The following is a 15,638-nucleotide window of genomic DNA, read 5'->3' on the forward strand; positions in this document are numbered from 1 at the left end:
TCAGGGTATCTCGTAAAACGTGGCCTTCCCTCACTTTGTGAAGGCTCCTTGTCTGCCCGCCTTTTCAGTGATCCGGGCCATTCCTAAATCATCTGAGGCCCCGGGGACATTCTCCTTCTCCGGAACGCTTCCTCTTGCCTCATCTAAGGCAGGACCAAAGTGCTGCTAGCTGGTGTCCAAGATCTTGGTCCCATCGAGAACCTCCATCTAATGAAGCAGTTTTACCTTCACCCCTTTTTCTTACAGCCCCCTCTCCCAACCACTCCGACACCTGTTCCAAGGGACCCTGGCCGGAAGCCTATTTCTATGTCACCATATGGAGAAGTAACTGGTAGCCCCTCCCCTCCGCCCAGGACCAGCATTCCCACACCAAGCGCGTGCACCCCGGCTCTCTCTCCCATCTGGGTGAGCTCCTTCCTTCTTTAACTTACCTCATGCCGTCGGGAAGTTCAGGTGCAGCCCTGGCTCCCCAGAGGCTAAGAAGATAATCAGAGGCTGGCTACTCACAATCACCCCCACTTTGCTGCCCTTTTCTTTCTCACCGAGACCCCGGGTTCTTCATGCCAAACAACCCGCTAACAGTCTCCCAGCACTTCTCACTCCTCCCCCACCTTGTATCTCTTCCCACGTTACCCCTTGCCTTCCCCAGGCTCTCCAAGTGCCTGCACCTGAGCGAACTGTCTGCTGACTCCAGGCTTACACGCTGGGACCAATGAGGGCGGGGGCGATGGAGTGACTCGCCCAGAAGAGCTACTTGGTGACTGAGTTGAGCCTGTTTTAATATCCTGCTGTGCTATCAATGCTCAATCTCACTGTCACAGAGAGTCTGTCATAGTTTATGCATCAAGCTAAGGAGAAAACTAGAAATGATGGCGGAGAAAATAACTAGGGGCCTAAGTGATGCCATCAAAGCTCATCTTCATATCCTAATTTTGCCCATTTTACTTTACTTCCTTTGTTCTCTCTGGCTGAGATTTGTTGGGTGAGAGTTGATGCATGTTTGTGTGCGAATGTGTGTGTTTTTCATGCCTCACAGCGTTGCCCTCACTTAGCTCAGTGTGACTTTTCCTTCCCTTTTCCTTCACATCTGCTCCAGACTGATCGCATAAATCCAGATGACATAGATTTAGAAAATGAGCCCTGGTATAAATTCTTTTCAGAACTGGAGTTTGGACGCCCGGTAAGTGAGGCTAGACTGTTAATATAAAACGATTAGGAGAATGTTGTTTGATTTATAAAACATACCGTTATCAGAAGAGATAGGCGTCATTTAGAGAATGAAAGCTGAATACTATATACACCAAAAATACTCTGAAAAAAGTATATTCTACACACACAAATTTGGTACAGCTTAGCCCGCATTCACTTCTCTACCAAACATTTAAACATGTCAGACACTTCCTATATAGTTTTTCTTTCCCACCAAATCATGCATTAGCTTATTTAATATCTGATTGATGACAGATTCAAAATGTTGAGATAGTATCTGTCCTAGAATAGTCAGACAATTATTACAGATTTATAGAAGATTTGTATTTGTTTACAGTCCACTTGGATGTAGCTCAATCAGAAAAGCACTGTGAAACTTACAATAATAAAAAGTGCTATTATGGTAGCTCCTATTTGCTGAAGAATCACCAAGCACCTGGAGAGGGCGGGGTTCCATACTAATGATCTGAGTTCTCACAATGTCTCTCCAGAAAGAAGCCGGAGGCCAGAGGGGTTAAGTAATTTGCCCAAGAGAGTTAAGTGGCAGAGTCAGAAGTTAAACTCAGACCTATCAAAAAAACAAAAACAAACAAAAACTTCTGGCAAATCCCCACTATAATATACTGCCAGAATATCCCCACTATAAAATGTCTCATTTGCTCTTAGGGATATAAGGAAAAGGAAAAACAAGGAAACCCTGTGGACCTTGATTTCTCCTCCTGCTACTGAAAACCACCACGACTCCTCTAGTCCCCAGACCTCCACCAAAGGTGGATCTTACGAGAACTGCTTCATCTGTTTGGGATAAAGCATCAACCCAAGCTTCAAATAACAATTTCCTTTATTAACTCGAGTTTTACTGGGGAACTGCAGCTGCCGACACAGTGCATTTGATGTCTGTCGGTTACATAGTTTTTATACTCTCACTGGTGTTTCTGAATTTTAAACACTTAACATACCGAATACACCACACAGAAGTTTTATTAAAGATCAGAGAGTACAATCTTTCTTTTATCATGTCATAGACTGATTTATACAGTCATATACTGACCATATATTATATACTAGGTGGTTATAGTAGTTAGTCCCTTTTGTCCACTAAAATGCAAAGGAGACTTGGTTAGATTCATTGTATCTTATTGAACTGGATGAAAAGTGACTGTAAATGAGTATAAACCAAATAATATTTTTAGAATTTCTATAACTAATAGGAAGAATATTTTTCCTAATTTGAATCCAAGTATTCACATAAATGCATTTTACTTTAGAGAAAAATAATTCCCTAGCTTTAATTTATATGTGTTGTTATTGCTGATTGGACAGTTTATAGGGATAGGACCAATTTCTGTTTTGAGCCTAAATTATCAGCATTTTTCTACAATCATTTTCAGGCCACACATGGAAACTCACCAGCATGCTATCCACCTGCTCCCTCAGTGTTTTTTTAATGTACCTTGCATTCCTCCGTGGCTAGAGACTAGGAGTGCTAATTTTGATTTGATGAAATGAGTTTATAAATATACTAATCAAATCACTAGTAATTTTGCCCAGTGCTTGAGAATATTTACGAACATCGCACTCTTCCTCCTGGGCTACCCCCATTTTGCTCCATTCATGTCACTCTATATGTGTATCTGATACTGTCAGCGCTCAATTTCTAACTGTTGTCACCTTTTCCACATGTTCATTCCTTGCTGCCATTGATTCTCCTCCATTCCATCTCTACACTTCTGCTTATGTGGTGCATCTACACCCAGCCTCCTAAAAAGGCTCTGGACTATGTTCAAGATCATTCTTCTGGTGTTTCCAATGAGGTAAAAACAAATTATTCTCTTTTTCAGATTTCTCTCTTAGGACCTGTTACTGTGATTCTGAACATCCATGTTTTACAATTCGCTAAAGTGTCTAAGCTGTTTTTGAAAATCTGTCTTTGCATCACTGGATTGTATCCAGTATCATTGCTTGGACATTAATTATACCAAAATTGTTGGCTCCTTCTGAAACATAGGTGAAGAATCATTCCGATCATTACTTTCAGGTGAACTCTTCAATGCATCCTGGTATCCAGGAGTGTGATAATCAAAAAGCAAAAGTAGTAGTGTTAGTGCATATATTTGATTAGACTGAGTAAAATACTGCTAGAAATCTCTTCAGAGCCATTTTATCATCATGCTTGGAGGTGTAGAATGACAGTTTATATTCTTAGATAATCAGATTTTTATGCCTCACATATTCCTAAAATTTATTTTAATTCTTTCATTTTCCTAAATACAATTTGTGGACTTTAGCATCAGAAAAAATCAAGAATAGGGCTGACAAATAACTGGCACACATGTCACAACTTCCCAGTCAGACACCCTTGGCAGACATTACTAATCCTTCTCAATGCTATAATCCAGGCAGCCACTCTAATAGATTATCACTGGCACATGAGATGAAATGCATTTTCCATCTCTGTATAGGAATGCTCATGACAATCTGATAAGTAAAAAAAAAAAAAAAAAAATTTATGCCTGGCAATGTAAAGTGTTATTTGAGTTAGTCAAAGAGAGTATGAAAAATATATATTTTCATTAAAAAGTCTTAACTCAGTTAAATATGTGCAACTAGAAAACTAAACTAGTAGAATACCTATGCTGCAGGGTATACTACTGACACACGATGGTGACAACTGGAATTGCAGGCACAGTCTCAGGAGGAAATATCCAACTTTCTAGACCAATTTGCAATTCCAAATTATTTCCCCTGAGGTATGCATCACAGTGTATGTTAAAACAGAGAAGTGTTGAAATATTTATATATTAAATAAAAAGTAAATAGAGTAACCAGAAACATTCTGGGTTATTGAATTCAATCATTTCTAAAGGCTTATTTGCTGTACATAGGTGTGTAATCTGAAGAAAATCAAATACAACAAGCAGTTCTATTCTGTGTGTCATGTTACCTCTAGATCTGAAGAAAGGGTATCATTTCAACATATGAACAGCCAAAGAATTTACTTTGGAATTCAATGTGGTCAGATATTTCTCTCAGATATCTTGGTCAGATATTTCCAAGATATTTTTAAGACAGTTAGTTCATTGAGAACTGAAATGGAGTTAGAGATCGCCATGTCTAACTCACTCATTTTTCAGTCAAGAAAAGTAGAGTCCAACTATTTTAAGAAATATGTCCAAAATCAGATGATAACATGGTGGCAAATTAAAAATAAAAAACAGATCTCTTAACCTTCACTTCAGTGCTATTTCCTTTATACCATACTTCTTAGCAATTCCAAAAGATATATTTAGAGCTCAAATCTTTTAGAAACAAATTATTTACTTAATACTATTTCTTATTAACCATTAATTTCTGTGAAATACATTTCTATAATTAACATTACACAGTAATCCTTGGGATAAAAATAGTAGAAACTTAATTCTATGCATTCTGTAATGTTAACGGTAGTGGCAAAAAAAAAATCACATAAAGAAGCACTTTGCTGATGGTTAAACTGATTTTGCATTATCTCTTAGGGATTGAGAAGGGGGTGTCATATGTTCTGATAGCATATTAACTATATTATTAACTTCACATCATGGTTTTTCAGTGTTAAAAAATCCTCTGATAAGGTACTGGATTCTGTCTCTAATAACCTTATGTAAAACATTTCTGGTAAAATTTGTAATTGATTAGACCTTATCTTAGCTACCATTTATCAGTTGCCTAGTATATGCCATGAATAACATACTTTTTAATCCATAAATATAAGTGAGAAGCTGGCATTAATAAGGAACAATTAAGGACTTTTAAGCAAAGTTTAATAACATGATCACATAGCAGAAAGAGCAATTCAGTGTCTGTATTTTATTAAAATGACCTTCATTTAGGTGTATTAAAATAATGGTAATATGTAAATACTCAGTAGATCATAACAGGCGAAATAGCTACCTCCTTTCTGGAGACAATTTCCATTTCAGAATGAGTACTAGTCATATACTTATCATACAAGGTTTTCTCTTAGTCATCTATCTAGACTTTTTATTGTTTCCTTATAATTTAATACTGAACCTTTCCTTTGAACACACATCACAATACTGGTTTCAGTTTATTTTAGGTTGTGGAAACCAGCACAAGGAGGAGTAATTGTAGTTTCTTAGCCTAAGTCTAAAACACAATTAATTTATCAGTATAGAGCCTTCACTTCTTACACTATGTTTTATTTCATATTATTGTTTAGGCTCATGATTCAAAATCATTTAGCTGGTGATTCAAAATTTCTGATCACTCTAGGGGTATTCTAAGAGTGTTCCACAATGGATACTTTTTGATGGCCAACTGTGGTTTGTGGTTGGATGTCCCATGAAAGTTGTGAGCCACACAGGTGGCAGTGCTCTGAGGCTCTCTGGTGTTGCTCTTCTGCAAACATGTAGAATTAATATTTCAAAATCAGAATATAATTGTCTGGTTTTATTTATTTACTTGTTTGCCATCCTTCTTATTTAGTATTTATTTTTCCACCTTTCCAGTGTCCAATTCAGAGTAGCAAGTTAAAATAGTCATGTAAACTTATCCAATTAGCAGACCAATTTTTTTCTATCTTTATATTTATTGAGAAATTCAGAATCTAAATGTTTTACAGGAACTAAAAGTATTATAATATGCTTTTCTCTGTCTAGAGAAAAGAGAGGGTAATATTCTCTTGCAGAGAGATGCTTTTGTTTGTTTTTGGGCAATTCCATTCTCATTCAGTAAAAATGAAAATATTAGTTAATAGAAGCAATTTTAGAGTTATGCATAAGGGGGATTATGTGTGTGTGTGTGTGTGTGTGTGTGTGTGTGTGTGTGTGTGTATTTGGTAGGCATTTCCCTATACAACCTAGACATCATGCATCATACCACAACTACTTTCATCTCAAATTCATATTTAACATTTTTGTTTAATATCTGTTTCATTGTATTGTTCAGAATGAAGAAGTATGAAAATGGTGTATACAATAAGCATTTGGAATTATTTATCAGTTTGTATCATCTATTTTTCTTTGTCCCTAAAACCATGGATAACTGAGAGCTGATTTTCTGACTAAAATGTTAAAAGTGCACTTTCCTAAAAAAAGGTTATATTTTGGTTCATTAAATCATTTATTTTAAGCTAACCCTGAACATAACTAATTTCTGATTTAAGGACCAGGTAGTCTAGTTTAATTTCAAACCAAATTCTGTGGTTTTTATTAAAAAGTCATGTCTATGTTGACAGATGAAAGCAGTTCTGCTTACATTTTATGTCTACATAAAAATAACACCTGGCAACATGACAAAAATTTATAAAGAAGGTTAAGTTTTACAAGGATTGCATGATGACTACAAATATTTCTTTAAACATCAAACCATTCCTTTATGTAAGAAATTTCTATTTATAGTCTATTTCTACATGAAGGAGTGGTTATTGATTTTTCTTTTTCCCCCTCAGGCAATGTTTGATTTATGAATATTTTGAGTTACACAGAGAAGAGCGGTGCTATACAGTCGACCCTCCATATCTGTGGGTTCCACATTCACAGATTCAACCAACTTAGGGACAAAAATATTCCCCCCCAAAAAATTCCAGAAATTTCCAAAAAGCAAAACTTGAATTTTCCATGCCAGCAACTATTTCCATAGCATTTACATTGTATTAGGTATTATAAGTAATCCATAGATAATTTACGGAAGGATGTGGGTAGGTTATATGCGAATAGTACACCATTGTATATGAGGGACTTGAGCATCCTCAGATTTTGGTATCCTTGGGGAGGTCCTGGAACCAATTCCCATCAGATACCAAGGGATGACTGTATATCAGAAGAGGAAGTAGATAAGAAGAAAGTAGAAATTAGGTTGCATGATTTCTCTTTGGGAAAACATTTTTATGCCCAAAATAAATGGTATTTTTAATCTCAATTTTGACAGTATTCTTTTTAGGATACCTAATATAATGTCCAGGGACAAACAAAATTTTCATGGAACTATCTTTCTATCTTAACAGGCCTCCTTGTATCAATCCTCTATAGACAGGAGCCTGGAAAGACCCACTAGGTAAGAGTCTCATTATTATGCAACCAGGATATTCTATACCAGTGGTTTCTTTTTCAGTGAAATAGAAATGAAAAATTATTTATCCCTCATCTTTATTTTAAGCACCATAATTCATGAAGTTGTTTTAACTTGTTTCTGCATCATTTTATATGACCATATTCAAGAATGTATAAAAATTAAGTAAAATAACTCTAGATTCCATTACAGGCTGAGAAATTCTTGCCTTCCCTGTCTCCTCCATACCCAGTTTTCTTCTCCTTAGATAAGGATAATAAACATCTAATTTTCAGTATTGTTAGATGATGTGATGATATATTTGAAAAAACTGTAATAAGTTAGAAAAAATTTTATAAATTATGTTCTACATATGTTTGTTCATTATACTCTGACCACACAAATCAGGAATGCTGTTACAACTGATAAATGAGAACTTACTATATACCTGGCATTCTAAGTACAGAAACATACTCAATCCCTAAGATTTTATCTCTAGTAAACTGAAACTTGGGCTCCGTAACATACGAAGTTTACACAGTTGGCAAAGAACAAAGTAGAATGGAACCAAAATAACTTGTAGGTCCTAACTGCCCTAAGAGTCTACCAAGGCAAGTTCTGTTCGTAGGCTTTAAATATCACTCTTACTTTAAAATATTACAGAAGTTCAGACACAGTAGAAGGACAATAATGAATAATGCAAACTCCCAGCCATATCATATCATCAACAACAAATATTTATATAACAATAATTTGCCCTTCCACAGATTTCTATCAACATAAATGGAAAAGTAAACTGGGTCCTTTGTACCTTGGTTTCATGAGTGCCATTAAACAGCATTAATGTATCTGAGAAAGGAGCTCCCTGAACCCCTTCTTTTATATCTTTTACAATTATGTATGCACCTAAAATGTTTGAATTTTAGTTAGTTCTAGTCTGATCTAAGGATTTACATAGAGACACACAGACACTCATGTGACAGGATAATGACAGCAAAAAGAGGTCTAGGCGAACATGGGTGTCCTCTTTAGAAGAATGCAGACAAATTCTGAGGTCTGGCTCCACCTCTATACTTGCAAAGCTTGCAGGTTCCATTTATTCATTTGTAAAACAGTGACAACAGCACATAGCTCAGCGGTTGCTGTGCCTGCTGTGTAAGACAATAATGACAGTGAAGCAAATAGCATACTGCTGGTTCATAGGAGCTGGTGTGCTGTTGCTGCTGGTGGTGGTGGAATTCTATCTAATGATTTGACAGACAGCATGCTATGTGAGGTATATATTCTTTCACTAATGTTTGTCTTAAATGATATTATACTCAGATCCAGAACCATGATAAAAAGTCCCTGCCCTTACAGACTGTCGACACCTTTTAATACAACCGGGTAAAAGGACTCTAATAGTTTATTTGATGACCAGATTATTGGTCATTCATTATTTAAACAGAAAAATGTTGGAATTGCAGTGTAAGTTTTTTAAAGCTAAGATTATTAGGAAAAGCCATAGGGAAAGCTCGAGGTAAGAAAAATTGGTCTTACCAGATTTCCTCCTTTTTTCCAATCCTTTCCTCCATTTTGGCATCCCTCCTGCGGATGTATTCATGTTGTTGCAACTGTTCTGTATGGAGAAAAGATGTATGGTAAAAATCCTAACACTGAATTGTCAGTAACAAAATATTACACTAATAGAGAATTTTTACTTTAAAAGGTGATTATGTTCATACAAAAACCTGTATATGAATGTTTATAGTAGCTTTATTCATAATTGCCAAAACTTGGAAGCAAACCAAGGTGTCCTTCAATAGGTGAATGGATAGACAAACTGTGGTACATCCATATAATGGAATATTATTCAACAATAAAAAGAAATGCACTATCCAGCGACAAAAGGACATGGAGGAACCTTAAGAGCACGTTGCTAATGAAAGAAGCCAATCTAAAAAGGGTACATACTGTTGGTTCCAAATATATGACGTTCTGGGAAAGGTAAAACTAGAGACAGTAAAAAGATCAGTGGTCACCAGGTGTTCACAGGGAGGGAGGGACGAAGAGGTAGATCGCAGGGGACTTTTACGGCAATGACACTACTCTATATGATACAGTAATGAGGGACACATGTCATCATACATTTTTCAAACCCATAGGATGTTCAACAGAAAACATGAACCCTAATATGAACAATGGACTTTAATTACATTTAATGATAATATATCGATGTGATTCATCAACTGTAAGAAATGTACCACACTAATAGAAGATGTCAGTAACAGGAGAAAATGTGTGCAAGGGAAAGGGAGTATATGGGAACTCTCTGTACTTTCCAATCAATTTTTCTGTAAACATAAAACTGCTCTAAAAGAATTTAAGATAAAAAAAAACCTGCTCTAAAAAAATAATGTCTAGGAAGTCCTAGTCACAGCAATCAAACAAGAAAAAGAAATAAAAGAAATACAAATTGAAAAGGAAGATGTGAAACTGTCACTGTTTGCAGATGAGTCTATTAATTTTCAAAGAGGTGATTGTAAAGAAATAGTTTTTAATATCAAGGAATGAATTCCTAAGAATGCAGTTTGGGGGATGGGGGATAAGAGGCATACCATGGCCACCAGCACCTTCCACTAGTCTTTCTGATTCAAAGTTGAACCCCCTGCCACACCAACCAAACTGAAGCTGACTCCTTTTTTCAGTTCTGCAAGCATGGCCAGTGACTTTAGGAAAAGGAGGAAGAGCGAGCCTGCGGTGGGGCAGCCGAGGGGCTTGGGGGATCCAACTGCAAGCAGAACTAGCCCAGGTCGAGCAGACCTCCCAGGATCAAGCACCACCCTGACAAAGTCCTTCATTAGTTCTTCTCCTTCTTCCCCATCAAGAGCAAAAGGTGAGCAGCAATAAATGACATATAAACAATTTACTAGTTTAAGTTTTAACTTTGGGAGAGCTGGTCCAATGATAACTACCCAGAAATAGTTAGCATGTAAATAGTGTCTTAAATAAAATATAGTTTCAGAACAATAGCTTTCTTTATACACAGACTAAATCAGGATGGTGAACCATCTGAGTGGCTTAAAGGACTCTTATCATCTGTTAATGCTTTCTTTTCTCCAAATATATTGTGTGTGTTTTCTGGAACAAATTTAAAGTATCAAATATTGTATTGTCAGGCTATTAAAAGATTACATTTCCTAACATTTGCATATTGTCAACATTTTCTAATGTTACTACAACTAGAAAAATTAATCAGATTTATAGAATAGAAACTAGAAGTAGCAACAGAGAACGTTGCTGCCTAAAACATAAATTGGTTTTGGATTTTTAAAATTATTTAATTCTAGACAAAAGTTTGCCTAACCTATGAAAGTTGTTTCTTTAATCACTTGCTTTATATTTTGGTCAATATTCATACATACAGTAGAATATCCATGTTCTGCATGTAACATAGTGTTCAATTCAAACAGTCCACTCGTAAGAACTAACTGGTTTCAGGCCATAACTGTAAAGTTTAGATATCACCAAGCCAATTTTCTGTATGGCCTGTCTCCTCTCTGGAAATTTAGTGACTTGTGTTGAAAGCAAGATGTCACTCCTTCAAGTCTCTGTTTAGTTACACATTACTGCAGCTGTAACAGGAATATCCCCAAGATAGAGACCTAGGATTGAACCAGTATCCATAGGTACCTAGGATTTGGGGACTCAGGGTCTCCTCCAATCCTCTGGGGTTGAAACATAAGAGAGAAGAAATTTGAAGTGTGTGAAGAAAGTGAGCTGTAACTGAAGTTTCCATAAAGTAGCAGAGATTCAGCTACACATATTGAATGTAGGCACTGAAAGTGTTGCCACATGAAATTAAAGCTAAGAGTTAGCTGGTCTGTGTGCAAAAGATTTTTGGTTTTGATGATTGGGCTCTGGATAGGCAGGAGGTGCTAGCTCTTGTCCGTGGCCTAGTAGAGCTGTGACTACTTACTGGGAGATTCACAGGGAGGGATCCCCTTTCACTGTACCATTCCTCAAATTAACAGACGTACCAGTATCAGATTCTACTCATTTATATAAACAAATATCCCAAGGAAACCAATAGGTCATGAAATGCCATTGACTCATTATGCTTGGATACCACCCAAAAGTTAAAAGGGTTCTGATTAATTTAGATATTTGTTTTTATCCTAGGGGGTGTTAAGTCAACTTCCTTTCTCAAATACTACATAGCTACTTAATGTGCTTATCTACTTTTGAAGAATTTGGAGAAGGCAGGAGCTGTCAATAGAGCTATTTTCCTCCACTAGGCTTATTTCTAAGAAGAAAATGTCCCATTAGATGTAATTTGGCCTCTCATTTATTAATTAACTCAGCAACACAAAAGAAAAGACTATTTCCATAGATATTCGAAATTGATGTCAGGGTTAGCGCTACATTATTATATTGCAAATGATTTTTTAAAAAGACCCTTCCTGGAAAAAAGCAAGTGCATTTACCTCTGATGAAAGTTTTACATTATATCCAGTTATCCTTATGGGAAACTGCCTAATAAGAGGTTGAAGGTAGAGAAATTAAAGAGGTAAATTCATTTGTTTAAAGAGGTGCTAGTTGGGTTTATTTCTTAGAAAAATATTAGCAGCAATAGTTCACAGCAACTGAACTTGATTTTGCAATTTCGGAAAATATTTTGTCTTATAGCTTTTTCTATCTAATGCCCATGAAAAATTATTTGATACGGTATGGGAGTATTAATTAAATGTAAATTTATAAGTTACTCTTTACCTCTTTATTATTATAAATCAAATAAGATTCAAATCCTGACCCTATTAAGATGTTTAAATCTATAGCATTTTTGGTATTAATTACAAAACCTTTAAATCACTACCAGGTCATGCTATTAGCTTACAAGGCACTACTGGATTTTTGAATACCATATTTGCAGAAAGATGGATGAAATATGCAATAGAAATAGGCGTATTAGCGACACCAGTTACTTTTTATACATGGTTTTGTTAACTATCATCTGCAAAGCTACATTTATTGCCAAAGTATTGCCTTGCTTTAGAATTAGGCTTTTTTCTCTAAAGTTGAAGCTACACGTATAACAATCAGTGTCTAGATGAAACTCCACTAAATGCCTTCTCTTTGCTGTGCTATCTGACGCTAACTGACATGCTCTCCTCTTTATGAGCCTTTTAACTTCTCCAACGTCTCTCTTCCACCACGCTGCCCTGGACTAAAAGGTGGGGACGATAGCAAAATATGTCCATCCCTTTGCAGTTACTCAGGGCTCAACGGCAACCCCTCCCATGAGTTAGATTACTGTAACACTTACAGACAGCATTTGGACATCCCACATGACTCACAGAGGGCCATTACTTTCAAAAACGGCTGGCAAATGGCCCGGCAAAACGCAGAGGTCTGGAGCAGCACTGAAGAAACGGTTTCCCCCAAAATCAAATCCCGTAGTTGCGATGACCTTTTAAACGATGACTGCGATAGTTTTCCTGACCCGAAAGCCAAGTCAGAAAGTATGGGTTCTCTGTTATGTGAAGAGGACTCCAAGGAGAGCTGCCCCGTAACATGGGCTTCCCCCTACATCCAGGAGGGCCGCAGTAATAGCAGATCAAGGCTCCGACACAGGTCAGCCCACGACGCCCCAGGGTTCCTAAAATTGTACAAGAAAATGCACCGCATCAACCGCAAGGATTTGATGAATTCAGAGGTGATTTGCTCTGTCAAGTCAAGAATAATGCAGTATGAAAAGGAGCAGCAACACAAGGGCCTGCTCCATGGATGCAGCCAGTCCTCCACTGAGGAGGTGCCCAGGGACATGGTACCCACCCGCATTTCTGAATTTGAAAAGTTGATTCAGAAGTCAAAATCCATGCCAAATTTAGGAGATGAAATGTTATCTCCTGTAACCCTAGAACCACAACAAAATGGTTTATGTCCCCAAAGGCGATTTTCCATTGAGTCTTTGCTGGAGGAAGAAAATCAAAGTAGACACCCTTCTCAGGTACAACGAAGCTACAAGTCTAAAACCCTGGTGCCGATCCACATTGAAGTCACCAGTGACGAGCAGCCGAGAACTCATATGGAGTTTTCTGATAGTGACCAGGATGGAGTTGTGTCTGACCACAGTGATTACATTCATGTAGAAGGATCGTCCTTTTGCAGTGAGAGTGATTTTGATCACTTTTCTTTCACATCCTCTGAAAGTTTTTATGGATCCAGCCACCATCACCACCACCATCACCACCACCATCACCGGCACCTCATCAGCTCCTGCAAAGGCAGATGCCCTGCCTCCTATACTCGATTTACAACAATGTTAAAACATGAAAGAGCTAAACACGAAAATACTGAAGAGCCCAGAAGACAAGAAACGGACCCTGGCCTTTCTAAACTGGCATTTCTAGTCAGTCCCGTGCCTTTCCGGAGGAAAAAAAATTCAACTCCCAAAAAACAGGTGGAAAAGGCAAAATGTAAAACGTCTGTATTTGAGGCTCTGGACTCTGCCCTTAAAGACATCTGTGACCAAATTAAGGCTGAAAAGAGAAGGGGAAGTTTGCCAGACAACAGTATACTGCACCGTCTTATCAGTGAACTGCTGCCAGATATTCCTGAAAGGAATTCATCACTCAAAGCTCTAAAAAGGAGCCCCATGCACCAGCCTTTCCACCCACCATCTCAAGAAGGTGCTACTCATTGTCCATTGTACCAGAACGATTGTGGGAGAATGCCTCACAGTGCCTCCTTCCAAGACGACACCAACAACAACTACCACCACCAAGACCACGACAGTGCACTGAGCCTCCAAGGTGGATCAACTTTTCTATCGTTTCCCTTGTGGTTCAGATGCCCACCCTCCAGCTCTTTCATTTTCCATTCCTACATTCATCATTCTTGAGCTGTGAGGCCACTTGGATTCATTATGTGTTGTGAAGCAAATGCTTGTTGTGCAAACATGCCTTACTGAATAGTTCTCATTTGCTCATGGGATATTTGGACTTGATGTGTGGCTTAAAGTGATCATCAATTCACAAAAATTTACTCATTCAAAATCGAAAGGGAAAACCATTTTGTAGCTTGATGTTAGGGTTGAACCAACTGTTACATAGAAACAACCAATTAAACTTATTTTACCAATTTAAAAGAATTTCAAGGCAAAAATCATAATTGAATATCAGTATCCTTAAGAAACTGACAACTTTGCATTAGCTCTTTTTTCGTTGTAAAACGAATCAAAACCAATAGTCTAACAGTCTTTTCCTTGATTCTTATATTAACTTTATAGTCATTCATTCAATAAATAATTTGCTGACATTCTATATAGAAGATACTAAATCAAAACACTCAGGAAGCAAAACCAAAATATGTAATATAGTAATTGATTGGCGATTAAAAGAGAATAGGACTTGTTTAATAACGTTTTCCATTTAAAAGATACAATTGGGATAAAATTTTTGTGAATATATCTTTAAGCTCTCTCCATGTAAGTCTCATTTCCATCATTCATTGTATTCATTTTCTCTTCCTTTCCATTATTTAATTAATTTATTTTCTATTTCTGCTAAAACAACCCTATACTGACATTTGAGTTAGACTATTTAGGATAAAAGTGACTCTCAACTTCATTTTCATAGATGGATTATTCCTTAAAGTGGAACACAAGGCCAAATAGCAATTCAAATACAGAGGACATTTTTTCAGGTTTACGGTACTGAAAAACAGGATGTTTTGATATTTTTATCCAATTCTTTTCATTAATGCTTAAAGTGCATCTGTTTACTGTGTAAATTTTAGGAAGCTGGAATGAATATTCCAGGCTGAAACTTGTATTGTCAAGAGAGTTTTCTATGCACCAGACACTGCAAAGTGCTTTACATGCATTATCTACTTAACACGGCATAAACCTAGGTGATAGATATTATTGTAAATACTGTTTTACAGTTGAGGACATCAATGCCCAAAGAGGACAAGAAATCTGACCAAAGCCACACAGACAGTAGGTAGCAGAAACAAGATTCAAACTCATGTAATTCAGAATTTGTAGCATAGAATATAATCTCTATAGGCAAAAAAGAGACATAATTCAGATTTCATATTAATGTAATATATATAGCCCAATTGTTAGTTACCATTGCACAAATTTGTTTATCTTATTAGTATTTATCTTTGCTTTCATTTATACTATACGACATGCTTCAAAAACAGAAAATTCAAATTTTCTAAATCAATGCCAACAATTTGAAATTTTCACTGATTGAGACATGTCATAACCTAGTGTTTTAGTAAATTAGCTACTTTTCCAGTTATTCAATATCAGTTACATTTCCACGTAGAATGCATGAGATATAAGATACCATTAATAGATACTTGCAATCATTATTTTATAATGTAATTAA

General features: G+C 36.7%; 3 protein-coding genes across 42 annotated transcripts in view; 1 reads left to right on the plus strand and 2 right to left on the minus strand.

Moving 5' to 3' along the window:
- Positions 1-12,669, minus strand: part of TLR3 (toll like receptor 3) — a 358,863-nt gene extending 346,194 nt beyond the window's left edge. Inside the window, exons 1-2 of the mRNA XM_082444780.1 lie at positions 12,563-12,669; positions 8,797-8,875 (exon numbers count right to left, since the gene is read on the minus strand). The gene's annotated coding sequence lies outside the window, so the exon portion shown is untranslated. The remainder of the gene's footprint in view (positions 1-8,796; positions 8,876-12,562) is intronic.
- The window catches only part of SORBS2 (sorbin and SH3 domain containing 2), a 202,842-nt gene that overhangs the window by 156,469 nt on the left and 30,735 nt on the right, over positions 1-15,638 (plus strand). For 23 of the 39 annotated variants that reach the window (XM_082444762.1, XM_082444740.1, XM_082444775.1 and 20 more), the window contains 5 exons: positions 247-405; positions 1,097-1,180; positions 2,967-3,023; positions 7,214-7,263; positions 9,945-10,132. In XM_082444762.1, coding sequence (XP_082300888.1) covers positions 247-405; positions 1,097-1,180; positions 2,967-3,023; positions 7,214-7,263; positions 9,945-10,132 — 538 coding nt within the window. The remainder of the gene's footprint in view (positions 1-246; positions 406-1,096; positions 1,181-2,966; positions 3,024-7,213; positions 7,264-9,944; positions 10,133-15,638) is intronic. The other 16 variants (XM_082444747.1, XM_082444752.1, XM_082444753.1 and 13 more) reach the window with 4 other exon arrangements.
- CFAP96 (cilia and flagella associated protein 96) overlaps positions 12,801-15,638 on the minus strand; it is a 183,967-nt gene continuing 181,129 nt past the window's right edge. For both annotated transcript variants that reach the window (XR_014258391.1, XR_014258392.1), the window contains one exon: positions 12,801-12,895. The gene's annotated coding sequence lies outside the window, so the exon portion shown is untranslated. The remainder of the gene's footprint in view (positions 12,896-15,638) is intronic.

This window comes from Balaenoptera physalus (genome assembly GCF_965194825.1).
Source record: "Balaenoptera physalus genome assembly, chromosome: 21".
Lineage (NCBI taxonomy): Eukaryota > Metazoa > Chordata > Mammalia > Artiodactyla > Balaenopteridae > Balaenoptera > Balaenoptera physalus.